General features: G+C 36.6%; 1 protein-coding gene across 2 annotated transcripts in view; it reads right to left on the bottom strand.

The window, feature by feature from the left end:
- The window catches only part of glsa (glutaminase a), a 54,221-nt gene that overhangs the window by 19,776 nt on the left and 12,906 nt on the right, over nucleotides 1–21,539 (bottom strand). The window contains exons 3-9 of one of the 2 annotated variants that reach the window (XM_049471074.1): nucleotides 14,055–14,151; nucleotides 12,196–12,314; nucleotides 7,768–7,897; nucleotides 6,987–7,066; nucleotides 6,736–6,899; nucleotides 4,517–4,575; nucleotides 264–296 (exon numbers count right to left, since the gene is read on the bottom strand). In XM_049471074.1, coding sequence (XP_049327031.1) covers nucleotides 264–296; nucleotides 4,517–4,575; nucleotides 6,736–6,899; nucleotides 6,987–7,066; nucleotides 7,768–7,897; nucleotides 12,196–12,314; nucleotides 14,055–14,151 — 682 coding nt within the window. The remainder of the gene's footprint in view (nucleotides 1–263; nucleotides 297–4,516; nucleotides 4,576–6,735; nucleotides 6,900–6,986; nucleotides 7,067–7,767; nucleotides 7,898–12,195; nucleotides 12,315–14,054; nucleotides 14,152–21,539) is intronic. The other variant, XM_049471075.1, reaches the window with a different exon arrangement.

Raw genomic sequence — 21,539 nt, 5'->3', positions numbered from 1 at the left:
GGACTCACTGTATATATATATGTTGGTGGACTAATCTCGGTCCAACAGTGATAACAGCACAACATACACACTAACACTTCATATACCACCACCATACCAGTGTCACTGCAGTGCTGAGAATGACCCCATCCTCACAACCTACTGTACTTAATTACAATAAACTAAACAAATTTATTTACAATAAAATAAATAAATAGCTGATTATTACATATTACATTATAGACAGGCATCTAAATGATTTCATCAAAGTCATGTTTACTCACATAGTCAAATTTCTCTGCATTACCTGCTCCTTGCTGGGAAACAGAGAGGATATATCAACGAAGCTCAATAAAAATCAACAGTGCAGTTTTATTAATATAAAAGATTTAAAATTCCTAAATAAACACAGATATTTAAAAAAAATGATTCAGTTAAAAAAGAAAAACTAAAAACGGATTAATAAACAACCAAAATATACAAATTATAGCATAATCAGAACACAGAAGCTCGTTTGATCTGGGTAGGTGGTTGAGAACACTGCACACAAACAAGCAGACAAGCAAGAAACTACAAGCCTGCACCAGTAACTTTAACACCAGAACCTGAGGTTATATAGCTTATAACGGTTATACTCCAGAAAAAAGATGGGGATAAAATTAAGTATGTTGAAGGTTATGGGGTGAAAACCAGAAGCACTGAAGAGTAGAGCTGCAATGATTAGTCAATAACACCAATTTAGATTTTCTATTAATTTAATCTGATTTTTAATGCTTAGTAAACCTCTGTAATGCTCTGTGTATATTGTGTATATTGATGATGCTCTATAATATGAATGGTTTACAATTTGCAGTAATTTTACATTTCTATAATTCTGTATATTAATGGTCATAATGCTGTAAGTGTGTCATTCTATACTGGTCTAAATTTTAAAATGATCAATAATACTAAATCTATATAAGTCTTATTATTGAATAATAGCTGACAATTTAATGAATAATACAGAAATAATCATTAACTGCAGCCCTACTGAGTAGACTAATGCTTCAGCAAGCTATTTACAGAACCAGGTTTATTTGGCTACAGCGTTAGCAGTCTACAAGTTCACATGTGAGTGTGTGTGTGGCTCTTTATAGAGTTGAAGTGTATTAGTTTTTTTTGGGTGTAAGTAAAAAATAAATACATACATTAAAATATAAAAATAAAGAAAAACATAAATAAACAAATACAAAAACAAGATTTAAAACATTGCACATTTTTTCCACATTGAAGAAATGTGTTTTTCTGAAGAAATGTGACTTCAATACTGATACTGATATTATTGATGACTTTGGACATGAATATCAGAAAATGACCAAAACATGAAAGCTGTCCTGTTCCTGACACCTCCCCTGACCCTCAGCCAGTCAGCTTACTCTCTCTGTTCAACTCTACTTTATGAAACATGATAATAATCAATAAAATGAGCAAAACTTATCCAGAAATGAACAGCTGATGACGTTCAGGATAACTTTCATCAAGTCAAACTTTTTTTTAAATTTATTTGTTCAATGAGGAAAAAATAATTGAAAGAAAAATTACCAACGTCATTGACCTGTTGGAGTGGTCATTATTTCCCACAGATCCTAATGCTGTAAAATACGACAACAATAAAAAAACACAAAAAAGGCTTCACAGACACATCACACATTTCTGTGGTACCAACCCGGCCCGGGTGATCATGCAGGGCTTCCTGAATGAGATGCTGTGATGTTTGTGCTGAGACCAAACTTAACCTTGTTTTTTTTTTTAACATTACTAATAGACCACTGCAGTTGTGTCGACATTTTGTAGTCACTGTTTGCCCATATTTGGGGTTTTGTGTCTAAGCTGAATTTCTCAATGGGTAAAATGAATGAGGATTTCAGTAAATCACCTCTATCACATTCTGTGGTAAATAAATGTGTTCAGAACTAGGGTTCTGAGCACATTGAACTGTGCTCAGAACATCTCAGAACACATTGAACTGTTAGCCCTAGCACATCTGAACTAGGGCTAACACCATCCTATTTGTTTTAGTGTTATTAGTTGGATCAGGTGGGCTGTAATAAGCAGTAAAATATACAACCTGAGCTCACCGGTGTTACACTACAGACAGTCGCTGGCGTTCTCTTCCACAGTATAAAACGCATGGGAACAAGAGGACTACAGAATGATGCACGACTCCAGTGGTCTATTAATGATGGCTCACAGTGTACTTGAAATTTACTGTTTTAGTCGAGCATGCTAATCTGTGATGGAGGGCTAATGTTCTTATAGATACTAACACAGCCCAATAGTAGCTAAATTGAAAGCTACGCTAATGTTAGCAATCCAAAACCACAGTTCAGTTCAATTCCATTCAGTTCAGTCTATATCTTTAATGTCAGTATCTCACTGCTAACTCTGCTAACCTGTGTCAGAGGTGCTTCAGTTTAGTCCGTTCAGAAAAAGCATTGTGGACTACCTAACCAGCTCGTTAACTAGCTCTCGACCAGCATAAGGTGTGTTTTTTCTTAATGACCTGTTGGTCTTGAGCTGAAATTTTAGCAGAGAAACCTTTATTATACTGAGAAAAGATGTAGACATTTAGCTACAATTATGCTAACCAACATTTCACTTAATCAATTAGTCGTTGGCCGGAAACATCGTTGGTTGTATTTGTATTTAGCACTGTGTTGAAGATATCCTTTTGTCAGGCTGTTCTGTTGCTTTTTTAACCTTATTTTAGTTCACTTTTCTTTAAAATGGTGCGCTAATATGCACAGATTTTTCCTCTTTTAGAGTAGCTAATGTTAATGCTAACGCTTTTAGATTAGCCAGACTAGCACACAGACACCCAGGCAGGACAGCAGGCAGGATGTGACTCATTAAAGCTGTATGAAGTCTACTTTCTGCTGCACTGTCTGAAGTATTTCAGAGAGTTCTTGATTTTCACACGGATTATTTGATAGATTATTTGTTTTTCATTCTTTTCATTCTTTTTCAATTGATCTTTAGGGCTCTTGCTTTTCTTTACAGTTAAAATGTTTAATATAATAGTAAAATCTTGGTTAAATGGGAAATGGAAAATGTTGGTGTTTTTCTTGACATCTGAACCTCTACCAAATCTCTCACAAAGTTTTACCAAATTGATATGAACACACTGAATAATGCCTAGGTTTAACATATGTTTAAAATTTTGTGTCTGAAACCTGTTCCTAAAATTTTATATAATTAAAATAGTGGAAAATCCATGCAGGGATTCATACAAATAATAGTCCTTAAAAACTACTGATCGCCTAAAAACACTTCAGACCCATCCACATAGAGTCTGCAGTGCTAACGTTCCTTGATTAAAGACATTTATCTTTACTGTTTGGACATTCAGAGTGTGTTTCAGTGCTTCAGCTGAAATGAAGTAAAAGTCTGGATTTTAAAGTCTAGTTTCAGAAGTGTTTACAGGTGTAAATACTCATGCTGTAAATAAGATAATATCTGTAATATCCAGGTAAAATTAAGAGGCTGGATGCAGCAGAAACAACACTTCATTTTGTGTTTATCAGTGTTGTTAACAGATAATAATTCATCCAAAAAAGTGTCTCTGGCATCCTCATCTGTTCTGCAGTTTTATTGTTTGAAATTCTCCACATATTCTAAAAGTAAGTTAGTTTCTACTACTTTCACAGTACCGCTCACACTAACACTCCCTTAAACATGTTGCTTTAGTGACATTATGTGTACTAATCGCATGCAACTGTTAACCACGGAATTACGGCTTAGCTTTATGTATATGGTCCACTGATTAAGTAGCTTATAACCTTCGTTTTCAGCATGTTTATTTTTTTCAGAGCCTATACAATCATATCAGCCGAATAAAACCAGAGTTGATAACCAGTTCCTAATGTATTTGCTATGGGATGCTGTTAGGTTGTTTGTATGGTGTTGTAGGTGGCTTTAGGGTTCTTTTAGCAATATTTAGTATGATTTTTCTTTTCCACACAATAAGATTTCCTAACTGTAAAATACATATAACCATATAAAGGTACTACACATTCTTACAATGTTAATATTTCTAACCCTCCAAAATCTCCCTCACAGGAAGTAATATGCCAAATGGTAATGAATACAACGTGTTTTACTGAGTACTGAGTAGATGTATTTTTGTAATAAAATGTATTTATGTATTTTTAAATTACATATTAAAATAGAGGATGCATAAATAAAAGGTGTTGTCTGTTATCAGGCTTAATCATCAATTACACAACATATTAAATTACAGTGTGTGTGTGTGTGTGCATACTTTTAACACACTGATCATGTCACAAAAATACGATTACCTGTTGTCTACATATACTCTCTCTCTCTCTCTCTCTATCACTCTCACTTTCATCCTTTTCCTACAGGCAGGGGACATCTGACTGCAGACCATTTGAGATGATTTTTTTTTACTTTTATTTAAATGCAGACTGTTATAAGTGACAGTAATCACTATTAATCTAATATTCATCACTATAAGCACAGTTACAGTAGAATTTACCTTGATAAGCGACGTACAGACTATTGCTCCAGCATTTACCATGGGATTGTGTGGCTTATCTGAAAACATAAACCAGTAAAAACATATTTAGAAAAAACAGCACCACCTGCTGGACATAAACTCCTCTGCAGAGCCTTTAGGGCAATTCTGCTTTTTATAACTAATGAACACATGAAGAAGTGCAGCTTATATCAGTGGAAAGCAGGATGTGAGGGGGAAAAAACACTGGAAATTGTAGAACAGTATTGAATAGGTAGATCATTCTAAAACAGTGTGATTGGGAGAAAACATTCTGAAACTGTGAACAGGGAGAACATTCGTGGATGGTGTATAGGCATTGTAGAACAGTGTAAATTATAAAGAACACTGTGAATATGGTCAGTATTCTAGAACAGTGTGAATGGGTAGAGCATTCTAGACTAGTGTGAACAGAGAGAAAACATTCTAGAACTGTGTGAATGGAAAGATTATTCTAGAGGAGTGCAAACTTCAGAGGACTGTGTAAATGGGTAGAGCATTCTAAGGCAATGGGATTGGGGAAAAAACATTCTAGAACAGTGTGAATATAAAGGTTATTCTGGAAGAGTGTGAACTGTGAATAGATTGGTGCAGACCCTGTGAATAGACAGTGTGATTGGGAGAAGCCTTTCTAGAACAGTTTGATTGGGAGAAAACTTTCTGGAACAGTGTAAATGGGTAGAACATTCTACAACAGTGTGATTAGGAGAAAACATTTTAGAACAGTGTAAATGGAAAGATTATTCTAGAAGAGGGCAAACTGTAGAGAACAGTATGGATATATAGAGAATTCTGGAACAGTGTGATTGGGAGAAACCTTTCTGGAACAGTGTGAACAGGGAGAACATTCGTGGACGGTGTTCAGGCATTTTTTAGTGTACATTGTAGAGAACATTGCGAGTATGGTGTAGAACTCTAGTATTCTAGAACAGTGTAAAAATGCAGAACACTTGAGAATGGTGTAAACAGTGTGAATGGGAGAAAACCTTCTAGGACAGTGTGTCAACTGTGTGAGCATTCCAGAATAGTGTTAAGGGGAGAAAACATTCTAGAACAGTGTGAATGAGAAGAGCACTTTAGAACAATGCGAACAGAAGAAAATGCTTCATAATAATAGTATGAATGCCGAGAACCTTCAAGAATAAGTTTCAATGTAGTGTGAGCATTCAGAAAACAGTGTGAATAGGGAGAGTGTTTTACAGTGGCGTGAAAAAGTATTTGCCCATACAGATTTTTTCTGATTATTAAACAAACGTTATTATTAGACAAATATAACATAAGCAACCAGAGTTGCTGGTGTGCTTTGGGTCATTGTCCTGCTGCAGAACCCAAGTACACCTGAGCCTGAGGTCACAAACAGATGGCTGTAAATTCTCCTTCAGGATTGTTTGGTAAACAACAGAATTCATGTTTCCATCTATTACAGCAAGATGTCCAGACCCTGAAGCAGCGAAGCAGCCCTAGACCATCACACAACCCCCACCATGTTTTACATTCAGTATGATGATCTTTTTCTGAAATGCTGTGATGATTTTACACCAGATGTAATGGGACACACACCTTCTGTCACATCAGTCCGAAGAATATTTACCCAAAGTCCTGAGGATCATCAAGATGTTTGTTGGTAAATGTGAGATGGGTCATTGTGTTATTTTAGGTCAGCAATGCTTTTTGCCTTGAAATTCTCCCATGGATAATATTTTCACCCAGTCTCTTTCTTATTATTGAATAATTAACACTGACCTTAACTGAGGCAAGTGAGACCTGCAGTTCTTTAAATGTTGTTCTGGGTTCTTTTGTGTCCTCCTGGATGAGTTGTTCATGCCCTTTTGGAGTAAATTCAGGCGGCCTACCACTTCTGGGAAGGTTCAACAGTATTCCATGATTTCTCCATTTGTGAATAATTTGTTTTCTCATTTGTTTTTGAATTCCTTCAGATCACAGCATAATGAGTTGCTTTTTGAGATCTTTTAACTGCTTTGTGTTGTGAAACACGCTTCCAAAGAAATAGGTAAGGAGGCAAATATTTTTTCACATCACTGTAGATCAGCCTAAATGGCTAAATGGGAGGAAAACATTTACAGCACTATAAATGGGGAGCATATTCTAGAACAATGTGATTAGAAGAAAACTTTTTATAACAATTAGAGAGATGTGAATGTTAATGTGTGTTAATAAGGGCGTAAGGAAGTGTGTCTGACCGTCTTCATCAAGGAAGAGTTTGTTGAAGCGCAGACCACTGGGTTCTTTCCCGATGAAGCGGTGGACGTACTCTGTGCCGTGGTCGTGAACAGCGATGGCGTATTTCAGTGGTTTTACACAGGACTGCAGGCAGAACGGTACTTTGGTGTCGCCCACAGTGTGTCTAAAGAACAGAGAGGAAGCTTAATGTAACAGAACTCTGCTTTACACAGTTTCTGTCTGTCTTGGTTCAAACACAGCCTGGTCTTACCGCTGCCCGTCCACAGTACACAGAGAAACAGCCCACAGGTCAGGACTGAACTTAGCCAGCTGGGGAATGTAGTCCGCCACCTACACAAACATCAACAATCACAACATAAACATCAACTTTATCATCATCATTGGTTTTAAATGCAACACAGTACCTATATTCAAGCCCTAGTTTCTGCTATATATCACAAAAGCCGACTTGAACGGCTTCTGTCAAATTGTGCTGCTTTGTCAAATCGTGGTTCCCTAGTGTATATCTAAGGTCTCAGTAAAACGCGGAATCAACCGGAGATCCGATTTAAACTTATAGTTAGCTGTTAGCTCCTGCTTAGCCAATGAGACGCTGTCGGCTCTGCTCCAGCCCGGCTTCAGTGCTGCCTGTGGGCAGTCCTGAGCCAGGTGCGCGAGGCCATGAAGTCACTGGTTGATGTAGACGCCCTAAGGTCTCTCTAATCAATTTGTATTTCTAAACATTTTCTTTTACTAGCTACTGCAGACAAGGGAGGCTGAGAAAATCAGAGAGACTTATTTCACAAAGAACAAGAAAAAGTGATCCCCCTTTGGACCTTTAATGGGGAAGAACATTGTAGAACCATTGTAGCTGGGGGAGAATATCAGTGTGGAATGGTGGAGAACATTCTTGAAGTTGAGATGCTTTTGTTTACAGTATTACAGCAGTCTAGAACAAGGTCAACTGGATAAGGTCATTCGGAAGAGTGTGAATGGAGAATATCATTACTGATTGTCATGGAAACGGCAGTTAATACTGGTTCTGGACGCACCTGTCCACCAGAGAGCTTCCTGGCGTTCTCGTAAAGATCATCGATGTGTGATGTGAATGACTGGAAATCTGGAATGACAAACTTCCTCCGGAATGCCTGTGTCAACAACACAATGTTGCTCTGGACACACCTACAAACACACAAGAACAGAGAGACACTAATACAAAGAAAATACATTTTATAGCCAAAATTATGTGCACACCTGCTTTTCCCAGCCTTTTCTCTAAATTTAAGTGTTTTAATCTGAATGGAAACGTTTTACATGAGATGCTGGAAGAGATGCTTTTAGGAAGATTTGATTTAATTCAGCACCATGAGAGGATTAGTGTGGTCAGGTTCTGAACCTGGAGGATTAGTTTTGCCACTTCAGCGACCCAAAGGAACTGGTTACAGCTCCATCATTTCAGTGAAGTCCACAACGCACAATGCTGAAGTGCCTGGATGCACTTTTAAGATAAGACATTTAAAAAGATTTTATGGAAAATTGACAAAATCTGAAATCAGTGATCAATCATGTTAAATTGACTTTTCATCAAACTGGACCTTTATAGTGGCTGATTTTCCTAATAATACAAGGTGTCCGCAAATGTTTGTACATCTACTGTATTTAGTCCTCTACAGCATTACTGAACACACTCGCACACAGCCTCACTTCTGCTCTGATGTCACAGGAAAGGATAAAGCAATCCCATCCGGAAATATCAATTTGGCATTAACACACACACACACACGCACTTTACCTCTATCCGGGTAAAGGGATTTAGATCCCTCCCACGCACAGCACACGCATTTATTATGAGAAGTGAAAAGCTGCATGTGTGACTCAGTAAGCATAACTAAAACATGGGTTACATTTAGTGCTGGGCAGTATGACCAAAAATGAATATCACAGTATTTTTCAAGATCCTGACAGTTTTACAGTATATCATAGTACTTTATTATCATTATTATTATTACTGTTATTATTATTATTTATTTATTTATATATTTTTGCATGACTTGGCTTAAATATAGGTTTTTAAATTAAGGCTTTGCTTAGTATTGGGTTTAATTTGGATTTTGTCCCACAAAATTACACAATATATGAAGAAATCAGTCTTTATTAGCAGAAGAAATGTAAACAACACCTGAAGAAATGTAAACAATAGACCTTAAAAAGAGATATGCCAACAGCGTTAACATGGCTTCCTTTACAAAATGATTTTTTAAATAGTTCCACAAACACTAAAATATTAGGGACCTAAAATCATACCTGTCAAGTCTCCCGTTTTGGCCGGGAAACTACCGTATTTTACTCCTCTTTCCCGCCGTCCTCCCGTATTAGTATTTTCCCGTAAATTTCCCGTATTATATTAAGATTAAAAAATATATATTATTGAGGAGACAGGGCACTGACCCCGCTGTGTCTCTTAACCAATCGTGGAGCCGGTTCAAGGAGAAAGTCCCGCCTTTCAGGAGAAACAGCCAATCAGCTTGCAAAGGAGGGTCAGCGTGGGGAAGCCCCCCGTCGCTGTGAGTTCAGGCAGCTAGTCGGAGCAGCTGATGTTAAAACATATCTGGATATTCAGCGATTTTTCTAAAAGAAAGGTAACGGTAGGCTAATCATGTAAACTGTGATGAGATTTTTCTGATAACTGCTTAAAAATACTCGTCTCCGAAATAAAACACACAGATTAAACCTTTTAAAATAAAAGAATTACAGCTTGTGACTCAGTTTAACTAGAAATGTGGAGAGGACCGAAATTAACTGAACTGATCAGTAGTGTTCAAAAGAAAAAAGTATTATTTAAAAATTATTAATTGTGTAGGCCACTTAGGACTAATTTTTACTGATGGAATATGTGTGGTCCATTGCCTTTTAGTAAAAGCTCATGATACTATTTTTAGGTCACCTACAGTCATTTTGCCGAATTTGTGCACCCTTTGTTCAATTTTAAATCTATTAAATAAATAAAAAAATATATAATATAAAAGAGTGCATTTATTACAAAAAAGACATGAAATCTTAACTTTTTTTAAATATCTAGAAAAGGGTTTTTAATTTGGCTGTATTAAAAGAATGACATATGTAGGAATGTCCACAACATGTTCAGATCCTGATAATCTAATTGTAGTGTGTAAGTGTTTCACATGTGGTTATTTTAGATTTTTTGTAAACCTGCCTTAAAATGTAAGAGATACTGAACCTTCGTTGGGCTGGTGGGACGGCTTTAAGCGGACGGAGGAAAATATCCCTTATTTTTAAATCTAAAACTTGACAGGTATGCCTAAAATACTCAAAATGGAAGTATTTAGAAGAGATATTTCTCAAATGTTCTACTGCAAAAGTAAGACAAAAGTTTAATATTAATTTACAATATATTATTGAAGCCATTAGAGGTAAATTAAAGTATTTAAGTAGCTGTTTATCATTTTATCACAATTTCCTTGGTTCTTCAGTTAACAAATACATTTAGTTTACTGTGAATTAATATTATCCTTCAAGCTTTATTATTAATATATTTAAAAGGGCTATAGTTACTCATATTGCAAGAAAACACACAGAGCTGAGCTGCTGTTACTACAGTGTGTGTTAGCTTGTTATGCTAACTGGCTAGTGTTAGCTAGCGAGCTGTACAAGTGTGCTTCTTTGGAGGTGTTCTACACAGCGCTCTACAGCGCCTCTAGTGGTATGGTGGTATGTAAACCAGTATACTGCCCAGCACTAGTTACACTATAAATAAAACCCCTTTACTCCCTGTGTTTTTACCTCGATCAAGGGCATCCTCTCACCTAAAAGTCCTAACCAAAATTTACGTGTTTGTGTTGACCCCTAAACACTTAATAAAAGTGTTAAATGAACCATATAAAATATTTTAGCATCCACAGCATCAGGGACACCGTAGCAACCACCCAGGGATACCATTTCTTGCCTATCATGTACATATACCATACCATGTACCTTTTCCAGAGCAAAGCAAAAAGTGGTTGTTAGGTCATTTTTATGACCTCCTAGGTGCAAGGTGGTTGCTATGGTGTTGCCAGATGAATGCTAAGGTGTTGCTAGAAGGCTGCTGTAGTGTGCTTTGTAATTACATTTGAGTAGTAATATATTTGGAAAGATTTCTACTGGTCCATCCATTATGACATTTGGGCAGTTTGAATTTTCAACAATAAATAAATAAGACAAAAAGACAAATAATAAAAAAATTACAGTCAGTTATATAACGTATTGCATTATGTTTGCATCTGATTGACATTCTGTATAGACTAAATCTGACTTTTGGAACTTCTTTATAAAAGATCTTTTATCTGCAGTAAACAATAGCTGTCCTCAAGTGACTTGCGCTGTTCTTGTAGTAAACATCTTTCAGTGAAACCTCACTAGCACTGAGTGCCCGGACACTGTAAATCTTTTATGTGCAGTGGTGACAGGTTAGCCACGGACCGGCCAATCAAGTGGCTGGACAGCTGAATCAGCTTTTCAATTATTAACACAGTAAGACTAAAACAGGGACAGATAAAAGTGTCAGAGAGACAGAGTGACGGCAGAAAGGATTTCCCTGAGAGACTTCTGAGTGTGTTACGCTTCCATGGGTACATCCGTCACAACAAAATTTGATTATTATTATTATTATTATTATATAATAATAATATTATTATTATATAATATTAATATATAAGTATCTACACATAAATAAGCCCTATGTGTGTTATATTTGTATTTATATGTGTGTGTAATAATAAAAGCCATATGTTTATACATACATAGAATTTATATGTAATAATACTAATAATATACCCCTATAGGGCAGTTTGTCAGACAGGGATTAAGCCTGGTCCTAGACTATATTTTCGTTTTAATTAAAATTTTCCATTCAGAATACTGTATAATCCAACACTTGGCTAAATCCCTGCCCCTATATATTATGTATATTTAAGTACCCATATACATTACCAGTCAAAAGTTTGGACACACCTTCTCAGTTAATGTTTTTCTTTTTATTTCTTTACTATTTTATTTATTTATATAAAGACATAACCAAAAATTAAAGAGACACATATGATATTATGTAGTAAATAAAAAAAGTGTTTGTCTACCACAATTCCCTGACAACTGAGATTGGTGATTTTAAAATATAGGATACACCAGAGCTTCACAGCACCTCCAGGAACTCCTTCAAGACGCTGAGAAAACTATTCCAGATGACTCTCCCTCATGAAGACACTGAGAATAAAATACCAAGACTGTGCAGATCTGACCTCAAAGATAAGTGTGCTTCTTAGAAGGATCTAAAGCACAAACATATTAAAAAATAATAAAAAGAAAACAAAAATGTGACTGGTACTGTATGTTATAGCAATTTCTTGTATGTATCATATAGAATATTTTATAAGAAGTAAACAAGTACAATGTGTTTAAATAAATTCAGGTAGTAAGAATGTTACTTTTTAAAGAGGTGTCGGTCCAGTGCTCCGTCAGATGTGGTCTTCAGGGTGACCTTCAGCATCTCCATACACTCCTTTAGACGAGGATCACCCGTCCGCAAACCAGTGGCTTTCAGTGCCTACACACAATCACACACAAACAGGAAATATATGTGACATTATAAATAGGATACCTGGTAAACACATTCAAGTTAAAAATGTAGTTTAAAAAATAAAAAAATTAGTTTTTGCATATTTGTTGTCTAAAATGATCGTCTTTAGTTTTACAATGGAAATACAACACTTTAAGGTGCTCGCTGCTAAGTGCTTGCTAAGTACAGTTGCTTTGGTATAGCAGAGGTAGACAACATCACAGTCAATCACAGTTTGTTGATTTCCATGCCTTAACAGACATACTTAACCTGGCTATTAACATGCAAGTTGAATCAAGTGTGCTTGAGCAGTAGAAACACCAAACAACGCAGGAATTTGGTCCTCCAGGAACGAAAATGGTCTTGGAGGTTCCTGGGTTATCCCTAAGTCTTTATCACAGGCACTTTAACAATGTCACGTTAATAAGGTCCTGCAATCAGTGGCACTACCTTTTAAGAACACACACTCTAAAGAACAGTTTCAACAGGACAATGCTCATTCATATTTAAGACACAGATGCTATTCCATGGTTCAAATTTGTGGGATGCTATTTTATATGCTATAAACTCTCCATCCCTTTCGCAAAATCTACAGGGATTCAAGCTACACAAGATAGATTATTGCAGGACACTATTAGGAACCTCTACAATTCTGCACAGAGATGTCTGATATGTTTCTTTATATATGCCTTACACACCTTTTCTGAAATTATGTGTTAGTTTTAACCTTTTCACTCAGTCCCTTTCTTGTTGTGGAATCCATAACATTGACACTAACTAAGGCAAGTAAAGCTCTATCCGAATGGGATTAGTTTCTCAAAAGGACGTCTGTGATCAAAATATTTCACACTTCCACTCAGTGATAAAACTATTGCATTCAGACAGGAAGAATGGTACGTTTTTAGGCTTTCTCGGTCACATGATGATGTTTAGTAGCTCCTCCATTTCCACTCGTTGTTGTGTTTATGTAGATCTTCGGGAAAATGCGCACCCAAAATTTAATTACGGTGCGTGGCAGTGGACAAAATGCTGTTTTATTAAACACGAGGTGACGAAACTCAGATCTGAGTCCGGACGGGACTAAAATTACCGCAGGACCACAGAGTTCAGCAAAAAACTGTAGTTAATTCAGCTTGTAATTTTCTCAGAGGACGTCTGAGAAAAACACATACATGGTCGTTCCAGACGGGAATAAAATCGCAGAGGCTCTCCATAAAAGAGAAATGACCCCAGGACCAGCTGAAAAACGAATCCTGTCCGGATATGGCTTCAGACCTGCAGTTCTTTAGATGTTGTTCAAGGTTCTTTTGGGACCTCCTGGATGAGTTGTCCATGCCCTTTTGGAGTCACTTAGGTAGGCTGGTCAATCCATAGGGAGGTTCAGCAGTGTTCAGTATTTTCTCTATTTGTGAATAATAGTTGTCACTGTTGTCCATTGTCCACTGAGTTCCAAAGCCTTAGAAATTACTTGTATGTAACCTTTTCCAGACTGACCGATGACTTTGTTTCCTTATCTGTTATTGAATGATTCCTTGATTCTACAGGTCTGGCAGTAATCAGGCCTTGTTGTGGTTGTGAAATTGAACTCTCCAAAGCTTTCCAAAACAAGTGGTTAATCGCGTTAAATTTATTTGGGGGGAGGGCAGTTACTTTTTCAAAAAAGGCCAGGTTGGTTTGGATTGCTTTTTTCCTTAATTAATGAAATAATCTATGTGTAGGGCAGTTTACCGTGGTGAACTTGTGTGCTGGGATTTTTTCTTGCCCTTCTGCAATGGTGTAGAAGAGCAGATCTTCCAGACTTGGCAGGATACCTGCCTTCCTTCTCCTGGAGAACAAAAAAACACACACTTATTAGTCAGCGATAAATCACAAAACTCCTGAGAGAGGATGCAACCATCAGCAGGACAGAGCTGCATTTAAACTGATGGTAAGAGTTCATTTAGGACAGAGAAACGCTTCAACTTGACCCTCAGAATGCCAGCCAGGAAGATCATCAGACTGCAGCAGCTGAATGATGAGCATGAGGAACCAAGGCTCTCAGTGAGGCCTAGTTTGTTTATTGACCTATAGAATGCCTGGCATTGTGAGACAGTTGGAAGGTCTGCTCATAAGGGGGAAAAAGCAAGTTAGTGTGTTAGAGAAATAAGCTGGATTCACACAAACACACCACGTAATCTAGACGCTAAGGAGATCTCAAACACACTCACACATTACGTGGAACACTGTAACAGGTTATTATTAAGAAGGATGATACAGTGCACTGTGGAATAATCATGGCTTTAGAGCTGATGTAGCTTTTATTACTGGGCCAAACCTTACAGAGGTGAATCAGGAAGGCTTAGTTTATCAGTGTTAATACTGCATATACCAATAATTCAAATCACTCAGACCCTTTTAGATGAAGGTAATACTGTTGATTATGTGGCATCAGTAGAGGTGTGTAATTCTGGTCCAGAAAATGAAAATTAATCTCAAAATTTTGTTCCAACTGCTTTAAAGCCTGCAGATTTTTTATTTCGTCAGTTTGGAGAGTTAGATAGAGAATCGAGTTATCTGGTACACTGACTGGTCAATAACTCAACAGCCATTAGAACCCGAGCACAAAAACCAAATACGGTCTCCCATGCTGTTGCTTTTTTTAAGGTGGAATGGAAATAATAAAGACCAGCCATCTGATCATGCGTAGCTGTGCTAAACACCTCCAGTCTGTACAGATCAGGCTAACCCTGTTTGCTCACCTACAACTCACCAAAAATCATTGTGCTAATTTATATTTATTTAATTTTTCTGACCAAATAGCTGCACAAAAGCAGATAGCAGCAAGCTTTTGTTTTACCATGTTTACTCTACATTTCTGGACCTAGATTACCAACCTCTAGGTATGAGTGCTGCATGTAAGGTCTGGGATCTCAGTTAAAGCTCATTCATTCTCAATGTTAAATATGGATATGGATATCTGCGCATATTTGCAGTTTGCAGATATGCTTATCCATGCTAGTATAGAGGATGCACAAAAGTATCCTTATCTTTTAGTATGCATAGTGAATAAAAATGAGCCTTCAGACTGCAAATCTCATTGCCGACATGTTGAATGTAGGTGAAATGGCCATTGCAAAGACCTAAGCCATCTAGGGTCAGACTTCCAGACTTTAAGATTGTAAGTTGCTCAGGTCTTCACATTGCCCATTCTAAACAAACACATTGACTACAGGAACATCTGTTCAGTAAAAGTCTACCAATGGGGTGTCAGAAAGATTCCAGAATGTAGAATATTAGTGTCACTGTCAGAAGATTATAGATTATAGGAAAAACAACACTGGACTAAAATGAAGTATGCTTTGTAGGTTAAGGTATACAACCAAACATCAGCAAAAAGTTGGGATAACATGGAAAATGCAAACACACTGCAAAAATGTAGGAACAGTAAAATATTTACCACTTTGTAATTCTGTCATGCCTTCTTACAACAGTTAAAAGGCATTCTGGCACTGAGGAATCCAAGAGAATTTTTATGCTTTTTAAGACCTTTTTAAGACCTTAATAAATATTATTTAAGGCTTAAAAATGTAATCATAACTTCTTAACAAGAAAATAATTTATTGTGTTGAAAATTAAAACTTAAAGTTTTCCATTTGTTATCAATTTTCTTTTTCAACTTTGTTTCATTGGGATGGAGAACATGTTTTCTCCATGGTAATGTAGCTAACTTAGCATGTTAGCTAGCTTGCCTCTAATGTTGACTTTGCTAACCTTAGTTCTCTCCCCAGTAACGTTAGCTAGCTCATCGCTAATGTTAGCTAGCTATCTGCTAACCTTAAGTCTCTCCCTGGTAACTCGCCACTCATGTTAGTATGTGCTTCCCACTGGCATTAAATGCACCATCTAAAAATTTTATACCTAAAGCAAATTTACAGTAAATTTAAGACAATTTAAGACCTTAATTATCAAGATTTTCAAACCCTGGGTGAAGGCTTTTATTTTGCACAATAGAGTTTTATGTAGATACAGGTACAGGGGTTCAGTTTAGGCTTGCACCCTTGCCCTTTTCGGATTGCAATTTCATGACTTAACAATACAGTGTTCTGTAGAGAGAAAAAGCAATCTTGTGATCATTTTTAAACATTTTAATACTTTTTTTCTCACATATTTGTTAACAAAATGAAGATCCTCTGCCTATCTCTGCTTTGAGACTATCGTGGATTCTGTTTTTGTACCAAATCCTCCTTTTAGGTGTGTTTTTGTCAATGAATTAATATTAAAACATTCAAAGTAAATGTAAGAAAGAACATTTTTTATTTGCATTTTCCCAACTTTTTCTGATGTGGGGTTGTAGAAAGTGAGATGTCATAGTGTCTAAATATCAGAGTGGGTTTTAACGATTACAGAACGTAGAATACTGGATTTGGAGTAGAACAAGTGATGATTCTAAGAGTTGGACGTCCAAAAGGTTCTAAAATTAAAATGTTCATAATTATTAGATGCAGTTCTAGAAATCTAGAATGCAGATATTAAAAGGTTTCTGGAGTTTGCAGGTTTGGACTGACCGTCAGATGAAGAATGTGTAAATGTGTGGCATGTCAAAGTGGCATTCGAAGGGTTCTAGACTGGGTTCTAGAAGTTTGGGATTTCAGAAGGAAGGTAATGAGGGTTAGCTATAAGACACACTAGGGAATCACTACAATGATCAAAAAAGGACAAAAAGAAACAAACATGGACAAAACATTTGATACTTACACAACAAATGCAAAAGCAAGCAGATCAACCAAAGGGAGAGAAAACACAGAATGAATGAGATACGCTTATAAAACAGGTACACAATACAACATACTGAACATGTGCACATATAAGCTCTTCATCAATATCAATCATATCAAAATTATAACTGTCATAGTGTGGTCCCATGTTCTTCACACACAACACACAAAAAGATAGTGCTGTGAGGAGTTAGCTTGCTAATTAGCCACCGAGCTAGGTCTGTGGTCGAAGGAGCTAAATTTATCACATCCACCCAAATGTTAATAGCTCTGCTCTTACCATTCTGTGAAGGGAAACTGGGCTCTGAAGCTCTGGTAAAAAAAAGGATGAGTTGGGTGCTGCTAGTCTGTTGGAGAAGATGTTAGCTTTAGAGCTAATCCTGTGTAGCAAGTAAGAGCTACACCTCACAGCTCACCCACTTTACCAGAGCTTTAGAACCGAGAACACATTTCTCTGGGTTAGGATGTTCTGGTGTTGGTTTATCGTCTATAAACTGGTATGAGCAAACATATGAGGGTTTGGTTGAATGTGTTAAATTTAGCAGTCAAATATAAACACAGCTCTATGGGACTCGATAAAATGTTGAATCCAGTTATACACTGGCAATAGCACTGTGTACCATTATTTAGAGTCATTTATACAACATAGCTTGATAGTGTAAAACAGATCAATTTCAGTAAGTTCTTGAGTAAACAATAAAACACATAAAATACTTATTTATTAGCTGACTAGCTAATTTACCAGCTCATCTTCTGTGGAAGGTGGTGGATATAAGTTGAATGGAACTTCTTAACACCCTGATATTTTTATGTTTTGTTCAAAACTTTGCCAACATTCTCAGTGCCCTAAAACTTAAAAACTGAGCCATTTTCTCCAGAGCCAGTGTCTGGGTGGTGGCGGGGGGTAGCTAAGTAAAGCTAAGCTAATTACGCAAAAAAAAAAGTAAAAAAAATAAAAAAAACTTACTTCTGATGGCAAAAGAGCTAGCGCTGCAGTTAGCGGGTAATGCTAATTCTGCTACAGCAGTGCTAGCTGAGGTTAGCCGCAGGCTACAGGCCAATAATACTCACCTCTGTACGGGGAAATAGCGGTTAGCAGCTAATGCTAATGCTACTTAAGCTCGATGCTAGAGAAACTTTTGGGTTTTGGCTTTTCTGCTCCTTACAACCTTACAACTGGTAAAATTCATACATAAGGTGCACTGAATTAAAAGGAGCAAAATTTTTGAAAAAATGAATAGATTTTAAGTGTGCCTTATAGTCCGGAAAATATGCTAACTAATCAAGTAGCATGGTGCCAAATGAAAGTCCTTCACTCACTCACACACGTCTACATGTGTGTGAGTGAAGGTGTAGACTTTCAGCTGGCACCATGCTACTTGATTATTTGGTGGGTGTTCCTTTTTTGTTTTTTTTTCTGAATGGTGGCAAGCCTAATTTCCATTCAAAGTTTAGAAAATGTGGCAGTTTAGCTTGGTGTGAGGTCTAATATCAATCTAATATTTAATATCATTGTCTGTAATTCACCTTAGCATGCTAGCATTGTAAAATGATTAAAAACTGAAAAGAACCTCAATAAATTCTTCCTCCCTTTTAATTTAAACCTCACTCACCTCATTTCAATTAAGAATGTTAACTCTGTATATTCAAATAATATACTTTTTAAATTATTTTTACTGATGTTCTGTTTTTAAACTTAGCATTAAAAAAGTTTTTTTTTCTACGTGGAGAGATTGAAAAATAGCCACTGTTACCTCAGCCATGCAGCAGAGAGATTAGACCAGTAGCTGTATAAAGTGTGTAGAGTGAATTAGTGAACAGCATCAGGCCAGTGTCACACATTAACTTGGCATGACAAGTGGGGTATGTTAGCTAGTGCTGCCAGCACTCTTCAGCTAAGCTAAACTACACTAAGCCTCTACTTCCACAAAGTGACAGCCCCTGATCCCCTGCTGTACAGGATCTGTGCCAATGGCCAGCTCTCACACACACAGGTTTAACATCAACCAGGTTTTTGCAAATGTCAATAAAGCATTTGTGAACCAAATAGTACAAAAAATAGGTAGAAAGGGGATTTTGAATATACAATGATGCACCATCATTGGTGCTACAAGAACCACTACACTATAATCTCTTTACAACTCTATATCATATACTGTCTATACTACCTATTACTCCACATACTGCAATATACCATACTAAGCCTATACTACAATATACTTATACTACATACTGACTACCCTGTACTCTCTTTACAACATATAATGCCTGCATATATTCTATATACTCTATACCATTTACTTCCCTATACTAACCTTTACTGCCTGCTGCCAGGCTTAGTCCCTATCCTTTTAGTCCATCCAGAAGGTCGAGAGGACAGGAGGATTATCCAGATGTGCCCAGATGAAAATAAAACATGATGATGCTCTGTATGTTGGATAGCCAAAACGTCCCTCTTTATTAAAACTGTCTAGCTGAAGGGCGTTTTTTTTACTTTTTACTCCAAATAACGTCCTACAGACAAGACATAGTCGGCTCTTGAAGTTTGCTAACTAAATTTTGTGCTGATCTAAGGAGATGTAGATATAACAGATGCTAATACCAATAGCATCAATTAGCTTGTGCTAACTGAGTGGGGTAGTTGATGACTTGGCCAATGACAAACAATGTGGAGGGTTTCAGTTATCTCTAGACTTCATTATGTGATTTCTGACACTTAATCATAATAACAGATTAAAGTATGTGCAACATCCAGGCTTCTTGAAGTCTGCTGTGTTTAGCTGTGTCTTATGCTTAAGTAGAGGTAGTGCAGTTGGTTCTGGTGTGGCTTTATCACTAACCATGATAACTATTTGAGCAGATGTTACCTACACCAGCTGGACAAAATTATTGGGAACTTTGCTCATTCATCTCATTTATTATGATGAATGGTGAATTATCATCCCACGTCAACCCCATTTTATCCAAAAAGCACTGGCTGGAGCTCCTTCATTTTAAAGGACAAAGTTCCACTGCTCCACAGCTCAATGCTGGGGGCTTTATGCACCTCTAACCCACTCATTAAACAAGGTATATGTATGTGCTCCAGAGAGTCATGTTCTATTAGAAGTACTTCTCTAAAGACACTAGACATCTGAAGATGTGTTTGCGCATTTGTGTAAGTAATTGGTGAAACTTAAAAGTAGCTGAATGCATCCATTAGAAGGGGCGTCCCCAAACATGTGGAAATATCGTGTACAGAAGAGAAAAGACCAGGTGTACGATATGATAACTTCTCATTAGCATTCACTGTGCAGATCAGTTAGCATTAGCCCACCTTAACCCATAAAAAGTCAGACTCATTTTTTAATATGGACACTAATTGAAGCTAATGTTTTTGTTGTAATTTTATAGCAGGCACATGGTCTGTGACACAACACGTCACCATGGGCTTTTTTTAATGGGTTAAGAGTCATAAAACATGAAAAAATTGATCTATATTGAATACTACAGATTAAGTCAGAGTGCACATCTGTAATCTCTAGAATCTACATTAGAACCTGTCAAAGTAGCAAGAGCAAATGTGTGTAAGGGTTGGATGAGGAATAAAGAAAAAATTAATTAGAGCTGCTGACACATGGCCTGTGAAAGGAAGAGAACCACATTTTTTGCCCAGAGAAAACACACACACACACACACACACACACACACCTTGAGAATAAAAAGTGCAATATTCCAATTTATTTTTACACTATATAGTACAATATTTAGAAATACACTATTTTTAAAATCATTAACTCAATGATTCAATGATTTTAACAACCACAATTAATGAATGTCTAATTAATTTAAATAGACATTATGAACTGATTTTTATTTTTTTATGACAGATTTATAGTGTGTTTAATGTCTTATAATAAAGTCAAACACTCCTCCCTGACCATTTAGCACCCAGTTCCTTCAAACATTTTGCTCACTTAATTTTTATATGTGTGTGTGTGTGTGTACACACATTCTGGATTGATATCCATTGTTGTATTTTGATCCACTACTGATGTGAAATATAAGGGGTTTACTGGCCAGTTTATATAGTTTCAGGCATTATGTTCCATGCTTCACTATGAAATAGCTCCAAATCCAGACTCTTAACTAAACTACTTTATTTATCTTCTGTGAACTCTCCTCAGTGCTAATGTGTTAAAACAAAGACTCGGAGCTGGATAAGGGTTAAGGGTTAGCTGATACTCAGTCCAGTAGAATCTGCATTCATCAGAATCCGTGTATCATTCGTTCATTTGATATTCAATTGAGAATCAAAATCGGAAAATTAAAAAACCAATTCGTTTTTTCGTTTTTTCGTTTTTGAATATAATACCAAAAAACGAATAACGGCTTGTATTTTGTATTTTTATTTGGTTATCCAAACAAAAATTGGAAATTTAAAAAACGGACCAGGAGCCGAATTTGATTTTGATTTTGA

This window comes from Astyanax mexicanus, chromosome 23 (assembly GCF_023375975.1).
Source record: "Astyanax mexicanus isolate ESR-SI-001 chromosome 23, AstMex3_surface, whole genome shotgun sequence".
NCBI lineage: Eukaryota > Metazoa > Chordata > Actinopteri > Characiformes > Acestrorhamphidae > Astyanax > Astyanax mexicanus.
Note: the sequence above shows the minus strand (reverse complement) of the source record. Positions and strands in the feature narration are given on the sequence as shown.